The 18,402-nt window shown below is 34.4% G+C and overlaps 1 protein-coding gene across 1 annotated transcript in view; it reads right to left on the reverse strand.

The window, feature by feature from the left end:
- Positions 1 to 16,246, reverse strand: part of LOC132939886 (transcriptional repressor scratch 2-like) — a 23,174-nt gene extending 6,928 nt beyond the window's left edge. Inside the window, exons 1-2 of the mRNA XM_061007296.1 lie at positions 15,888 to 16,246; positions 407 to 567 (exon numbers count right to left, since the gene is read on the reverse strand). Coding sequence (XP_060863279.1) covers positions 407 to 565 — 159 coding nt within the window. The 5' untranslated portion in view covers positions 566 to 567; positions 15,888 to 16,246. The remainder of the gene's footprint in view (positions 1 to 406; positions 568 to 15,887) is intronic.
- Between the last annotated feature and the right edge of the window lie 2,156 nt (positions 16,247 to 18,402).

The following is an 18,402-nucleotide window of genomic DNA, read 5'->3' on the forward strand; positions in this document are numbered from 1 at the left end:
AGGAGCGCTCGCTTATTTCTTTTGCACAACTGCAAGCACGCGCACTCTAATGATCACTTTCCCCGCACACAATATTTTTGACCTTTGAAATTTGAAAAAAAAAATATCCGTTTGAAATCGCCCATAGAGTTTTGGCCCTATCGCGCAGTGATCGGAATGACGAAACCTCCGACCGACCATTATGAATTGTTTTTATTTCTTTTTTACGTTAAAGTCGACCAAGGTGGTGGGTGCGCACAAGACAAAAACTATGAAACGTAACAAATTATGCACTTGTCATGGTTTTACGTGTCGTGCACACGACACCGCCAGTAACGCGGTTTTATGTACGCCCCGCGAAGCCAAATGGCGGCGCGCGACCCTTTCTCAGAGATAGCGTGCACGAAGCACGAATGACTGCTCTTACCTTTATGGCCTTTTCGTAAGCACTCGGACCGTCGATGATCGTGGCCGTGTGGTGTCTGAAGTACACGATGCTGACTTCGGCCAACTGCGTCAGGTTGTACAGCTCGTCTCCGACCGGCGACTGTTGAGCGTCGACGATGTGTTCGTACGAGTGTGGCATTTCTGTGGGGGAAAAAAAGGCGAGTGTTGTTTTATCATTAGCCGACCACGACAGCATCGCAACGTTCAAGTCACGCGACGAACGCGATCGATAATAATATGATATTGTGTTATTATAGTAATATAACGACAACGAGATCGGCGAACACGGTCAACGAAAGTGACGGGATCGATCGGGATCGAACCGGTAGCGCGACGGCGGCGAGAGGCACCTATCACCGGATTGCAGCCGAGTGGCGACTGGCGAGTGCCGATTGTAAATATCGTGTTGTTGCCGAATATTGTGGCAAACAGCAATACACCGGTGACCACACGTCTCGAACACGTCTAGATAGTCGATGTTCAATACGATAATATTTTTAATGGTGTTATTATTAATCTCGTTATCGGCAAACAAAAATAATGCGACAATTTAAAATATTATATTATAATAATAACATTTACCGTGATACGACGACGATACGCGCGGCGGTTTTTATCCTCACACCGTTTAAAATATGTTTAATGATAATAATGTTATGTTAATAATTCGTAGGAGCCCGTACGACTGCAGCTGTCGTTAAATTCCACGCCGGCAGATTGTGAGTTGTAATAAAATACAACAATAATATTAAATATTGATATTTTGTCCGTCTCCCTCGCCCGCCGCCGACCACCGAGCAGTAGGTACTCGGAAAGAACGACGACAATAATAGATATCGTGTTATCTGCATATATTTGCACATTTGTACCCGTGTTCCGTGTAATACGCACACATAAATAATTGTACAAAAGTGTTTATTTTTAGATCGTTGGGACGACATACAACAACATATAGTTACCATACAAGTAATATCGTGATCGATAACAACTTGCGGTGTCCAGGTAAAAGGAGGCACTATAATATATAGACACTATAGCAATACAAATAATATAACATTTTTTCGAATTACTAATAATAAGCACTACCTAATGGGCATCGGACAACTCCTTGCCTGTAGTCATGGGCGGCGTAGTATGCATGGGGGCTACACAGCAGTACAGCCCCCACGGAAACTTTTGTAGCCCCCTCGTGGTGTTTACCTACATTTTTACATTTTGTCCGAAATTATAGTTGTAAATGTTTTTACAATTTTCTATTCCTATATTATAGCCCCCACGGATACCAAACTACGCCCGTGCTCGTAGTTCGTGGGGACGAAATGGAGACATCGAGTGAGTGAAAAAACACTGTAACGTCGCAAAAGTATATTATAATATCTCTTTCTCTCACCGTTCCATTGGTTTCTTTCAATAGGTATACAAGTATATTCCCAGACGCATAGTTCTTTCTCTCTCGACAATCACGTCCGCTGGTCAGAGCTCTATAAGCACTGTCCTTTTTTTTTTTATAGTTCAGTAGGGGTTCTATCACACAAAACTTCTACGCTCCTTTTTTGATTGGTTATTGATATTAATTTTCATAGGGGTTCCGCGTAGAAAAAATATTAATGTTTGGTGTTTCGTGATCTCAAAAAGTTTAAGAAACACTGCACTAGTTTATGGGTACAATGCTAGATTTAGGCGAGTGCCTAAGTCTACTCACAACCCACCTGGTCACAATAATATTAAGAAAGGCCCCAAAAATCGCAAATTATATAATAATATATTCCTATCATTGGACCCACCCAACCCATTATATACATATACATCGTACCAATAATACATTTTATTATTATTATCTAATTATTTAATTACCGGCCGGTCCCGTGTTCTGTTCCTACAAACACCGATAACCCTTTTTCGTGAAAAACCCGTGCACGGGATAATCCGATCTATAAATATAATGTAGGTATACCGAGAAAAAACGCAATCGACATTTTGCGTGACGTTCCTCGCAGGCGTTTTACTCTAGACAACATAACATGCGCGGGGCCACGTCATAAACCGCAACGATTGAATAAATTACGAAAATAATATCATCACTAATCACTACTTATCATAGTTGGTTGATTTGTGTATAGTTTTTATTCGTGAACACTATGATTTATATACTTATACTAAAAATCATAAATCTGGTCCCGAGTTCTGACAATAATATTATGTACCGTATTAGCCGACTATTACCGAGTCTATATTATGGTGCGCCGCATGTTTTTAATTATGCATTAAGGTCCCCACACACTGCGGCGGTGGCGGTAACGGTTACGGAAAAATGAGTCAATTTTCCCGCTGCGGTGTGTGGCGTCCTTTATGCATGTATTGTGATTTTCGAAACGCATGTAAATTATAGTCGACGGTATAGTGATATCGATATAAAATACAAAATATACGTACACCTACCTACCAATAATATTATGAAAATATATGAAAATGTTAAGAAAATTATCATAGAAAAAGCCATTTAAAACTCGTCCGTGTCGTGTCCACTAGACAAGTTTTCATTGGGTTGAAAGTTGAAACCAAAAGCGGAATATTATCATAGTATTAAATATTAGTATTTTTTTTGAAATATTGGTAATTTAGCATTTTAATTGGTATTATACAATACCTCAGTTAGTCAGTACTTGGATATATTTCGGTATTAATGTATTATACGCATTACGTGGTATACCGTCCGAGAGATGATTGAACAATCAACGAAAAAAAACCGTCGGCCCTAATGTAAATATAATAGACAATAAAAGGATAATACACAATATATGTATTTCAGCGATTCAAGAGTGGTCCACTTGACGACTTCGTTAACATTCAAGAATTACTGCTATCTACCACTTTTCGGGACGCATGGTCGACGGGGAGAGGAGCACAAAAAATTACGTTAACTAGGTAGTTCATAAAATAGGTACCAATTTTATTATAATATTTTAATAAACTATAACAATCAACTTTGTAATCGCAGACCGAACAGTCAACGATACGATATCACGATGCAATTAACCCATAAGTCATTATGGGCATTTTTAAATCAGTTTAAATTAATATTTTATTTTTCCGAACATCGGTTTAAAATAAAACGTACAACTTAAAATTCTACACAATATATTATTATGGTCACGAGTGCGCGACACAAACATAAACATACAATAAAACGATCATCTTCTATAGCAGGTGCCACATGTAAGTTGGACATCTGTGTTCCATACTCCCGTGACTTATAACTTATAAATTTGACTTTATGCATACATCAGGTAATCATAAATACACGATATAAGTATGTAACATTCAAATGCAATATACTAATATGGAACGTAAATAAATGTGATGGACTATAAAGGTCCACATCATCGGTTATGGTATTAGGTTATGGTTTGGGTAAAAGGTATAAAAAAAATCCCCAAATATATTGTGTACGATCTCAATATCAAGTGTAGGTATAAATTTAATTTACGTTTTGATTTACTTGTTAAATTCCCGGTAGAAACTGTACTATGTTTTCAACAGTTTAACCAGAGCTGCAGACAGAACGATAACATTTTCAAAATTGTCGGTATAGATATATTATTTAAGTCTCGGCTCATGGAGGGGGGGGGGGGTCCGTAAAAAATTGTACGCAGTCAGCCAATATTTATCGCCCAATTTTTCTTAGACTGTTTAAAACATAAATACACGGGAATACAACACAAATAAATGAAAAAATTACTTTGTATAATTATTATTTATACAGTTGAAAAATATAATTATAAAAATAAATTCAAAGAGTTATATATTTCTCTAAAGATATACTTTATTTGAACTCTGCTAGTTTTTAACTCGAAAATTATATCAAGTAATAAAATCTGAAGAAAAAAATAGAGAAAAAATAATTTGTAATCAAAATGGTTGTTTTCAACTTTCAAATTAAATTTCATTCAAATTTACAGTAGAATAAATCAAATTTTTTTTAAATTTGAAGACTTAATTAAACTAATTTTACCAGTGTTATCGAACACACAGTTTTTTATTCACCAATTATTTTAAGTTTACATAAGACGAGAGATGTGACAATGAACACTGCAATTTTTTTTAGAACCGTTTGAAAACTGATTATGCAGATGGGCCCTTGAAAAAAATGCTCCAGGTGTGTTTTGTAGTTGAATGTGCTACTGCTTGGCAACCCGACACTACCTGTGTAAGTGGACTAAAATAAGAAGCCAATTGGTTTCCAAATCGTTGACCTTATCGGAGGAAACTCGCGATATTATAACGTCCACAAATACTTCATGATGCACCAATGTCGCTGCATAATCAGACGTGAGTTTATATAATATATAATATACAATATACAGAGGGATCTCTCTCGTCTATCGCGAACCATCTGCGGAATACACGTACAACAAGTCTTTTTTGTTTGGCGGTAGAAATAATTTATTGATCGGTGACAAATGGTAAGTCGGGAGTCCACAAATACAAGTATTTAGAGGGGTAAAAGAAAAACACGATTAAAAATATCTTTAAAAATCATCTACAAGTGTCCATTTGTCAACATGTAGTATACAAGTTTCTCAATAAATTATTCGTATGGCAATTTAAAAACATTGAAAATATATGGGAAATTTTTTCTTTTCAAGCGTTCGAAGTTCAAATAATAGAACTGTCCTCGTGTCTTTCGCTCTGAAACAGTTTTTCGTATACCTATACTGGCTACAGGCTACTCGTTCAAGTCGTACCTACACGTCCGCAATCCGCACACTATACGATTATAGTACGGTGACCGCCGTCACAACGACGATATGCACTCTACACCAACTACACAGCAGAAGCGAGTTTATTACAATATTATTTGTCGAGCTTCTCTTTCGGCCGTAGTAATATTACGAGGCGGGCGGACGGGTAACTCCGCACACGCAGTATCACCCTGTATACCAGCTTTGCGGCGAGGCGCTCGCGCTGTGTCGCCGAATATATATAATAATATTATACATCGTTACACGGCCGTCGCACGTGGAAGACGTGGGACATTGATGTACACATATTATTATATATATATATATACGCTTCGAGTGAGCATATATAAATATACTATGGTATATAATATATGTTATTCGTATATATATATATATAGTAGTATATATAATATAGTATATACATATATATGTACGACACATAGACATATAGTCTTCGGAGGACACATGGCTCGGCGCCGCCGCGTGAGTGTGTGCCGCCGCAGGTGACATTTTCCTCCCTACCGCTCCGGATCACGTCCGTACTCGAATTTGTACGCGATTTATTTTTAAAACAATCGCCGACTTGCACGCGGGGCCGCGGTCGTCCGTGGTCGTCGTTTATATTATAATTAACGTTACATAATGTAATATATATTATATAATATTACCAAGTCCGTTTCAAAATTCGATTCATCGACGAAATAAAATACAGAAAAACGATACTTGTCGTACACAAGCACATTGCGTTACAGTAACGGTATTCAGAATTTGATCAAAGATGGCCTATTACGATCCCAACGAAACGTAAAAGTTAACATAGTTAAAAACATAACAAAGTTATAAATTTACAGCAATACATTGAGTATTGACACGTTGACGTATGCACTCATAGGCGTATCTACGGTGGCAGCCTAGGGTGCCTGGGCTGCCCCTGTAATTTTCCAAAGGCGCCGGTCAACCGAGTTTGAAGTCAGAAGGGTTACAACATTATTATTTAAAAAAAAAAACTTATTTTAGTGGATATCGTTATAATTACTATTTACTTACAAAGATATATTCGACAAAATTAAGTACTTAGGTAATATTTTTATTGTGGTAATAACAAGTATTGTCAAATTGATTTCCTGACATCGGAAATCGGAAAAAACCTATTATAAAGACTAGGGACAGACGACGACGGTACGGTACGCATCTATTATTGATATTATTTTTGATTTGTAGCTAGGTGGCGTAATATCCAGGACTGTATGGATAAAAAATTAAAAAATTTTTTTTTATCTAATATGTATTTGAAGGGCGAGGGCTTAGCCCCCTTCGAGCTTATAGTTTATCATTGTTCAACCGTACCCCGAATTTCATAAATTTCAACTACATTCAACTCATTCGACGACTACAATATACATTTAATGAACGGCGACGATAATATACGTTCGCTCGGTATGGGGCCAACTGCGCGGTTGAGAATGTAAGGTACAAGACGACGACGCGTGTGGTAGCGTCTCAGCCGCTGAAGATCGGAAAAATTACAAACGTACGGATAGTATGTACCTATGTCATATAGTAAGTATATAAATATACCTTCGGGTGTGCTGTACCGCGGTGTATACTGGGAGGGGAGAGCGATTTACCGGAAATCGGCGAAAAGTCAAGAATAATAACGACATACGTTGCCACAAGCGCAGATGTTAAATAGTCGTTTTTACTGATATTATATATAGACATATAGTCCTATATGATACAATAACTGCATGATAGGTGCACCAAAACTTCATTCTTTATAGAATCGTTGCGATGCCGCAGCCAGAGGATTTTGTTTTTATTTTCTGAGGAGAGGGACACTTGATCTTTTTAACTGATTTTTGTTTTGCTAGAATACGCACTTATTATCTCCTATTACTTTATGAACCTCTTGTTCATAGTCAATAAGCACACGTCATGTACTTTTTCTTTGTGTCAGTATAAAACACTCCGTTATAAATAACTGTATACTGGTATACGTTTATCGTGAAAATTGATTTTTTATTGAAATAGTATTTACTGATAATACCATAACTTATAACTTTTATAAAATACATAACATAATACAACACAAGTCATACCTAGCTGAACAAACACAAGCGGCATAACTAAAAACAAAGGATATAGGAGAAAAATTTTCTATTTAATACACAAATTTAAACAATTAAAAACATAACAAATTATAACTTTGTACTATATTATATCCCTGTAGGAAAATATACTTGTACTTCTTATTTTAGTCCGTGCTTATCATTACTATTTGACGATTGTGATTTGTGAATTGTGATGTTACGAACATAGACATATAGAATTATATATCTATATAACTATATAATATCTATGGTGACGAACGACTTAAAGATAAAACACAAATTGAAAATAATTTATCATAAATTTACCTGAATTAATATTAATAATCGTAGTAGCCAGTAGGTAAACACAAATATTATAAGAACTGTATGACGTGTTTTGCAGTTCTTAATAAAATGTTTTGGGTGAAGATGTTGAGCAGAACAAAGCCAAACTTTCGCCAATGAAAACTACGCGTCTGTTTGTCCGACTATAGTAAAGTATAATACTATACTATGCATATATATTTATATAGTTTAAGATGGATCTTTGGACCACCAAATTCAATATTCCAACAAGCGTCTAAAATATTTATTTTAATAAATTAAAAACAAGACTCTTTAATATGTTAACATTTAAATTACTAAATATCACACGTTAAACAAAAAAAAAATCATGGGTAGGTAAAAAATTGTTTACTTATTAATGTTATTTTTAAACTTATATAATATTGCAAAATCAATTGTGTAACTATATTATATAGGTTATATATATAGGTACGTCATATAAAATAATTTATAAATATACGCATACTGTACCTAACAAATTAATATTGCATGTCTATAAGTCGAAAAAAAAAATATCTTTTTGAAACTTTCCGCAGGGGACCCAACTTGGCTGTCCCTACATTTTAAGCCTTTACTGCACTAGATAAGTCAGCATCATCGGTTCTCCCAACCCTTTCACAGTTAATTAGGTACCTATTCAAGAAGATGTCTGAGGAATATATTTTGTTTTCTCTCTCTGACCCGCATACAAAATTGCTGATTTGCGTCCAGTTGGTACAACCAATCTCGAGTTGTTAGATTTAATGTTAGAGTGAACTTATCTATTATCAAACCTAATGTTTTAGAACGTTATCTATTCTGTCGAACATTGGCTTTTTAACAATATTTCAATTGCTATGAAAAGTAATGAGTATTTAGAGTATTACATAAGAAAGGTTTATAGCTTTATGGCTATATTGCTGGAAAATTGAAACATTGTTAAAAAGTCACTATATACAAACATGTTCTTGACTTTAAGTATGCTAATAGGTAATTTCGCATTATTGCACTAATATTAAAGTTAACAATACACTAGATTAATTCTGCTGAACGCAAATTTTCAATGTTGCCCATTGATCAGCAGAGTGATAAAAAATATTAAATAATACGCTAACTCCTCTTAAAAATATAATTATTTTTTATAATTATTACAATATACCTACTAGATATCGCGCTCAGCATTGCCCGTACCGAAAAAAATATATTTGTAAAACAAATGTTTATGCCATATTTCTACAAATTATTATAGTAATATAATATTATGTATCTAACGGCTAAAATTTCAATAAACAAATACATATTCTTTTTTCGTAAGCTGAAAAAAAAATTCATGAGTGAACTACCCGGCTCATGATGTTACTTACGTCCCGTAAGATCGTTGATAAGATTATAAGAATTTCTAATATTACGGCAGGTTATTGTACTTATTGACAGATTATTTCAGTCCCTAACAATTATTTCCAATCAAAATTAATGTACCATATTGATATAATTAAAAAAAAATTTTAGTGATCAGAGCGAGAGATGCAATTCAATTTATTGAAACTCTAATTAGCTAAAATTTTAGTGATCAGAGCGAGAGATGCAATTCAATTTATTGAAACTCTAATTAGCTATAATTTTAGTGATCAGAGCGAGAGATGCAATTCAATTTATTGAAACTCTAATTAGCTAATCTAACAATATATTGATTAATTTACCATTTATGATCAAACAAATTTTCACTTTCCATCGTAGAACACAAAATTCTTGTCTGAGCACCTCTTTAAAATGCGAATTTTGGAAAATCTTTTATTGGTGCACCTTTTACATGATGGTACGAAGCAGTCACAGATTTGAGGGGGGCAGAGTGGCCCGGCACCCTCATTGGCCTAGCATCTAGGTTAATAAATTGGCCGTTTTTAAATATTTTTGTCGTTAAACATAAAAGTCAATTTCCCCCCCCCCCAAAAAAAAAAAATTCTAGATCCACCACTGGTACAAAAATACCATGAAAATCTTAAGTCTCCAGGTATGTATCATAGTTTGAGCTCTACGTCGATCAATCAGTCAGTCATTCAATCAAAAGAAACTCTGCCCCCCCCCCCCCTGTAGTACCACAGAATAGATATAGTACCGCCTATGATTACTTCTATATTAAACTGTATTCTTCTACGACTTTATCAATACTAACATTTCATGTATTGCTTTTACTTTCGTCACAATGCAAAGTCGTGTGTGATGGACGATAGTTTTTGTCTGCATTTTGGTTAATTAATAATTTTTTTTTTCTGACAACTTACTAAGTACCTACTTTAATATTTAAATATTTCATAATATATTCTATATTTGTTTCAAACATTTCTTTTAATTTCATGATCTGAAATTGACCAATTTCGTGAAAAATGTGAAAGTACCAATATTATTAAACCTACATTATATTAAAATATTGTTTCATTTTTAGTACCTATTGAACGGATAGTTCTTATATTAATAATCACTATACTACACGATTTTTTTAGCGCGTATTTCGATGGTTATCGGATAACAGAAATAGTATTTGATATGTTTGATACTCGACAAGTGTATTGTTATAATATGAATGATAATATTATAATATTATTACTATACAATAATATACACGCGTAGCCGTGCAGACTCTCCGAACGCGCACACTACAGACAAACACGGTTGCGTGCAGATTATTTTTAGAGAGAAACGCGCACGCGCATCCGTTAACAATAATAATATTATATACGTGTAACGACCGCATGGACTTTTCTACTTAGCTCCCCTGCCAACCGGTGGTTATCCAGCTCCAGCGATAGTATATATATTATATATATACAATACGTATAATATGCGTATTAAACATTTAGACATTTAGTTTTATGTATTAAAAAGGACACGAATGAAAGATATTATAATGTTTTAATGTTGGTATAAACAGGGCGATTCGCTTGCAAACGCGTATTCTACTATACCTACCCACTGTTCAGTGCTCGCCGCCGTCTTTTTCCTTTAGACAAATAATGCATTAATTCAAATTCTGAAATTTTTTAATTTTTTAATACCTACATCTACACTAAAAAAAACATATTTTTTTTTACCTTATCGTAAGTACCTACGTCCTACCTATATAATGTATGATAACTCGGAAACTATTAGTTCGAATTTCGATTTAGATCCATCGACGTTGTCGAAAAACAAAAAAACCATTTGCCTTATTACAATTTACAGTAAAAAAAAAAGACGTCCTCATTCGAGAGTAATGAGTTTGTACTGCCACAAGATAAATTGGTATTATAAATCCATTTATTAGAAAATATAGTCTTTACTCTTTAAGATTTACCACCTACTATATTATATTATATTAGTATTAAGAATTTTATAGGTGCACTATTTTTTTTTTATAGATATGAAACAACTTTTAAAATATTTTAGCTTTTTCCATGTTATTTAATACTATATAAGTATTTTAAATAATCAATTTCTTTGAGGTTTTTTTCTATTTAAATTTATAATACAAATTTTTGGTAAAAAAGCTAGACAATTTAATACGTGATTTATTGTATACACCTAAATGAATCAATTTTATTTATTTTGTAAGTAGATAATAATTATATATTATTAATAATATAATAAATTATAAACGCAATGTTTTCGCAAAAGTAAATTCTAACTACCATAATATTACCAATATTAAAATAAATTAGGTACCTACTACCTTATACAGCAATATAAATACATCATAAAATATACTTAGTAATATAGGGTGTCAGACGGTCTTCGCTCATAATCGTTTTTCTCATGAGATCATTTATCATTGAATTCAAATTGAATACATCCATTATTGCAGTGGCTTACTCAATAACGAGGTATTACATTCGACACCTACTGCAGAACAACTACCTACTTTCCCTCTCTTTTAAAAATTAAAATTCAAAAATATTTCAATAAACCTTTGTTATGATTACGTTCGTTGTTATTACATAATCGTGCTATTTATTATTTAAAGCAATGTTCCGTCTTCAGTGTTTATAAGAGCGGTATAGGTACGATATATTTTTTTTATAAATTATTCATCAACACCGCTGCTATTTGACAACAATAATCTAAAACTAATTTATCTTTTGAAAAAGTTTGAAATTAATTGAAATAGGTAGGTATATGATATTGAATTCAATATTTGATAAAAAAAAATATGCCTAAAAAATCAAAACCTGAAAATTTAATAATGTATACGAAATGAATCATAATATGTGCACTAGTGTCTGGTTGCTCAAAAAAAAAATAATTAAAAAACATAACAATAATATTAAAATAATAACAAACATTAAAACAGTTAGATTTTAGTACTGCTGCTCAGCTGCTTTATATTATAGTAGGTATATATAGTCAAGCCAAGTTACGACGTTACGTATAATATTGTCATAGTTATTATCACCATATTTTTCGTTTTAGTTGGTGCGTTCGTTCCTTAATTAAAATGGGTATTATTTAAAATTACAATACTATATTACAAAATTGTAAATTATTACATTATTATGTATAAACTATAAGGTCAAAGTACTCGTCGAGCATAGACATAACTGAAAAAATATTGTATATAATATAATGAACAGTGAGAAAATATCATAGTTTTCATAATATTAAAATAAAAAATTATATACTCAGTAATTGTTGAGCACCTTTTACCTATTACCTATAATTTATTAATGTCTCCTATAATAGCAGACTAGCCAAGATTGAGATTGTACTATTTGTACTACACAACTATACCAGTAACCTACCCTCTACCCTCTACCCTCTACCTACTACCTACCAACTACCTATATAAATTATAATATTATTTATGTTTTATCTATACTCCCAAAAGAACAATAATATTAGCATAATTTTTTTTGCGTATACGACAAAAATATATTCATACTATATTACTAGGTATGTATAATTATTACTATATAATATATTATTCGGTATTATTTCAGTTGGACAAGAAATGATAAATTATCCTCATGGTCAAACGTTCGTTGTTTTTCTCTTGGTTTGTAATTTGGTTTACTGATTTTTTTCGGTGTTTACGAAACAAACTTCAACTTTTAACGACTAACGAAATGTTTGAAAAAAAAAGAAAAAACCGATTAGTGCGTGCATAAAGTTACGGATAGTTGCTCGGGTACTATAGTTAATCGAGATTCGAGATACTTTTCGTTAATGACTTTCAATTATTCGCTTTTTACATTGTCCCCGTAACTAATCACTAAATTACTGTATAAGTAATATAGTATATATCTACGTAAATACCTCCGAGCGACGGCGGCTGCGGACTGTGTACACGATTTAACACAATTATTATTATTATTATTGACAAAATAAACGTCAATAATATTCGGTTCGTGGTCTGCGTATACACTTTGGGTTGAATTTTAAATGGGAATGTATAAAAAAAATTAGACCAAGAAATAACAAAGCGATTAAAAATATTCAACTATGGATGCGTGTGTCAATATAATCAAGCGTAAACTTTTACTACAAGAACACGAGGTATAGCTAGGTAATCCGATACAGGTATGATCCGATCGTTTGACTTTCGTTTGTCCATCTGAATACGTGAATCGGAAGGCCTGCGCAGCAGCAGTACAATTATAAATACCGCGACCGAGTATAATGGGTAAGTATATGATTAAAATATTGGTCTTCCGAATTATTTCCACTAAACGTACCAACACACATAATATTATATTAAACATTTAGATACACACTGCAACCTCGGCCACGGGATAATTATTGTTTTCGAATTCTCAATCGCGCGTCAGATTTTTTTTATACACCAACTACGATTTTTCATGTGATTTGTGATTACCAGTGACGTCTAGCAACAACATAATATATGATATAAGTAAATAGCAGACAATAGCAGTAATAAATGTTTAGCAGATATACCGATGAAGGCGGTGATCTGAGTCTGAATTCTATAGCGTGGCAACTTGTTGCTCAAATTCTGATAATGTATCGGTCCAAAAGACGGGGTATTTGTGCTCCACTGAGAACCGGCCTAATCGAAAATGCCCGCCCCTGGAAGGTACGTATTTATAATATTTATCGTTTGAAATAATAAACCTATTTTCAACTTACTTGTCAAATACAAATTACTTTTCGTGCCGCTAACAATATTTTTATTACGAGCGGGATGGGCGTATTATAATACACCTAATACATATTATAATAATAAAATACGTCATATTACGTCATGTAGGTTAGGTGTACACTATAATACGACAGTTGGACGACGATGGTTTGGCCAAGCGATGTAACCCCATAGATAATATAAGAATGGATAGGACATAAGAACTTATCACATGAAACTTTAGTGATACTATTTTTAAGGTTATATGGGGCAAATATTGATACGATAATTGATAAATAATAATTAATATTTTTAATATTTTAAATATTTAACAAAGTTTAGAGTAATTTTCCAGGCACAAGACGTGGTACAACAATCAAAATACAAACTGACAAATATCTAAATATAACTGACTATCATGTTATTCATTATTATTTAATAAAATAGTTTTGCACATAACCTTAAAAAGCCCCAAATCGTCTTTCTCTCTTTACGTTCTCTCTCCCCCAAAAAAGCACACGGCCCCATATGGAACTGGTATAGACATGTCCTATCCATTCTTATATTATCTATGTGTAACCCACACAGCACCAATGAATGTAACCGATAAGCGCAACGCCGTCGCAACTCGCGTCAGTGTAACATTGGACGAGACAATTATTGTTCTGGAACTACGTGTACCCGCGTCCGACTTATCACGTAAACCCCAATCTTCGTAGAGACTGCGTACGCTGTTGTACTTGTGGTGTCAGTGTGGACAATTCAGTGCGAGCGACAGCCGGAGAAGAATGGTCGACTAAATTATTTTAAAAGCGACGCAACACGTCCGACACAACCAATGTCCGCGAGTGGATATTTTGGTAAATCGTCCATCGACGGTTTTTGGGTCGCATAAATTACGCGCAAACGATGACACCAACATTGGCGAGACGAGAAGACAAATTTTGGACGTTTTTACCTGGTCGACGGCTGCTGCACTGCTGCAGAGACCATTCTTCGCACATTATGAACACCAAATACGCGATTATGGATATCTATTAATTATGTAATCATCGTGTAATGTGAACGTTCAAGACCAATACGGAAAAATAAATGTCAGGCGAGGGCGTGATTGACGAAAGGAAATTGTTTACTAACATATAGGTACGCGTACATCTTGTGGAAAATTCAAACGGAATCCTCTTATCAAAACCCGAGTTACACCACATATCTTAATACATACATATTGGCTATTATTATTCGTTAGTCGTTGGTAGAGTTTAATTAGTCGAGACTCGAGGCACACGGTGACAAGTAAATTACTCCCCCCCCCACCCCCAATCTATATTATTTTCCACGAAATTTCCCATTTTATTCACCAAGCATAACCGTTGATAAAATATGATCAATATTGGTTATTTTATATTTATATGATAATATGTGTTGCGGCCTTCGCGAAAACGGAGCGAGTCAACCCCTGATGAAATACTATGGAATACTTACCGATTATATAAATAGGTACTGGGCGTAATTCGTAAACCAGGAAACACCATAAGAACTGCAAAAATATTTAAAAAACAATACTCCTTGCAGTGGCTAATTTAGGGGGGAGCGTGCTTGGGTGTGCTAGGTGCATCCCAAATTTTGAAATTAGCACCCCTAAATTTGTTCATGTTAATTTAAATTTTACTAGTCATTATGCTGGTATCCGTAACCATAAGATAATATGAAAATAAATAGAGGGGCTTCAGCACCGCCAGTTTTTTCATTGACATTGCGCCCCTGGCACTTGGAAGCTGAAGCACCCACCGTTCCGCATATATTCAACTTTTTTTTTAAGTATAAATTACTTAGATATCACGTAGAACTAAACGTATGTAGACTGCTACCAAAAATTGGTTAAATTTGTTTTCACACCGAAGTTGTTCATGATAAATACATAAAGCGTTTTATTATAGCACCTACCATTAAAACATCCTACATCCACCACTGATTCCTTGGCTAATAACTAATAAGATGTTGCGATTTAAGAATCACATCACTCCGTAGATCGATGTTGGATAGAAATGTTTTCGGGCAGACCAAAATATTATAATATTATAAATACGATCATAATATTCTTCTTATCGTATGCGACCGCGTAATGCGACATCGTGACATCGTGACGTTATAACAATAACAATAACAACAACAACATTATAAAAACTGCCGTCTTACCGGGATTCGAGTAGGAGGAGTGTCGGTCGATGGGTAGTTCGTCGAACGCTGGAAAAGCTCACCGCTGCTGCAGCTCTGCCGAGCGCAACCGCATCTCCGCCACGCTGCACCGACAAAGTATTATTACGATATTAAATTGATATATTTTCGCTATCGGTCGGTGGTGGTGGTGGTGCCGCGATCCGTCGTTGGGTAGTCGCGTGCGGGGCGCGTTTCGCAGTGGGCCCGTCGACAGACGACACCGTGTTGTGTTGTACGACTACTGCGGTGCGCGAACACGCGCGCGCCGTAAACACCCGCGGGGCACCGCGTATATAGTGCGTACACACCGTTGGCGGCGGCGGCGGCGACGTCGTCGTCGTCGCAGTCATTACAGTATTTATACGCGCGGCCCGCGTGCGGTGATCGGCGGGGCGGGGGCCGGTGGTCAGTGTTTAAAAATAAAAACCGGCGACTTGTGGACTCTCGAGACTGCTGCACCACCGACGGCGACGCGTGCCAGCGTCGGCAACACGTGCGGCGCGACGATCCCGGCAAGTGGTCGTCGTCGAGACTCGACTGCGGTTTACGATTGTGATAATAATAATATTATAATAGTGAAATAGTACGTGACTGCGCGGCCATCCCGGCGTATTATATTATTATTATTATTATTATTATTATTATAATACTTTGCAACAACCACTGCAGCTCATTTGGGGCTCAAAATTGACCTAAGTGTAATATTATGAAATATCATGTTCAGAATGTGCCCCGAATCATGTCGTTTAATAGTATATCCCTAATATACAGAATGATCCATTTAAATGTCTAAACTCTACACTAATAATAAGGTATTTCGAAGCCTCAACTTTTTTTTAATAATATTTTTTTTCACATATTTTCGTATTCCGATTCGCAATCTGAAATAAAAAATATACAGTCGTTCTTAAAAATAAAAAAAGAGAAATGATCACGATAAAAAATGCAATTTTTGTTTAAAAATGTTGTTTTAAAATCGCATAAAATTATTGTGTAAAAAAAAATATTTTCAAAAAAGTAAAAACTTTTCGACAATGAGTACACTTAAATACACTTAAAATTAAATACACATTAAATACACTTAAATAGATCACTTGTAATCGCCATTATTTTTTGTTTAAGCACGTTATAAACTATTAAATTTGAATTATACATTTTCTTCTCTGCCTTTAGACCTGTGTCTACCGCCTATTTCAGGTCTCTTGACTCTTGCTGTTCGTCTTTTCGGTCTCGTTTGGTCCTTTACTCCTTACTCTTTAGCGTTAGCATATTACAAAACTAACGGATCTTGGTCAATTCGATAGTATCAAATCAATATCTTAATTCACAAAGTTATAGAACTTTATTATAAATTATCGTCTCAACCCGATCAAAATTTATTAAAAAAACGTTAAACATCGTAAGGTCAGAAATATGGCTTTAAGTGACAACAGTTTTTAATACGCAAAAAATGCTGGTGCTCTAAACTGATGATATATTATTCGTTAAGACCGTTAAAGTTTAATCATATATAATATACTGAATTTATAGCTTTCCTAGGCCCTAGCAATAAATCTAATTGGTAAAAACAAAACGACCAAATACAACAAAGTTGGAGCCCTAATAATAATAATAATAATGATATCAAAACATTTATACCGATAAGCCACGCCCGAGCTAACGTAAAGGCCAAAGTATATTATACTCATGTTATATATAAGCTTTAAGCGCTATAAGAATTTACTATGGAATTAGATCGCTGACATTTTGGGCGAGGGCAAAGGCGCCGAGCCGTCTGCTGAAAGACCGTTATTTATTATTGTAAAATTTTGTTTCGATTGCATTTTTAAATATTTTATAAAATTACCACGTTGGTTTTGGTCGTAGGTAGCTGACGTACCCAAAAAAAGTAATTTATAACATTATAGGTATGAGCTTTTCGGGGATGGAGAACGGAGTGACACATATTAATGTTTTCCAGGTCTCCTTCAACCAGCCAGTGTATATTTTCACGACTCTGTCGTTATTACGATATTATTATTTACTATTTAAAAAATAAAATTTCGATATAATAAGCATTTAGCATTTTATCTGTAGTAACGGTTGCAGTAAAATCATTAAATTTGTCGAGCACACGACATTCTCGTTATATACGATAACATAGTAGAAGTACGTCTATACCATAAAAACTGCAGTATTACGACGGGCATTGCGTACAGTTATTATAACATTGAAAATATACGTGGATGCGTGTCCGTCCGGCGTTAAACATTTGCTAAAAATAGAAAACGTCGGCCGGCTGTGTTTGGTATAAATAACAAATTTAATATAATATATATATGTGTGTGTGTGTATATACAATAAATACGAGTATATATTGTATCTGTGCAAGACTCGCACGCGTACGACAAATACTTTTGAAACATATTAATATTATTATTAAAACATTACAACTACTGCAGTAAGCTTATCGAGTCTTGAACGAATGTACAAAATATTATAATGTACGTACCAT

The sequence above is a fragment of the Metopolophium dirhodum genome, chromosome 2 (genome assembly GCF_019925205.1).
Source record: "Metopolophium dirhodum isolate CAU chromosome 2, ASM1992520v1, whole genome shotgun sequence".
NCBI lineage: Eukaryota > Metazoa > Arthropoda > Insecta > Hemiptera > Aphididae > Metopolophium > Metopolophium dirhodum.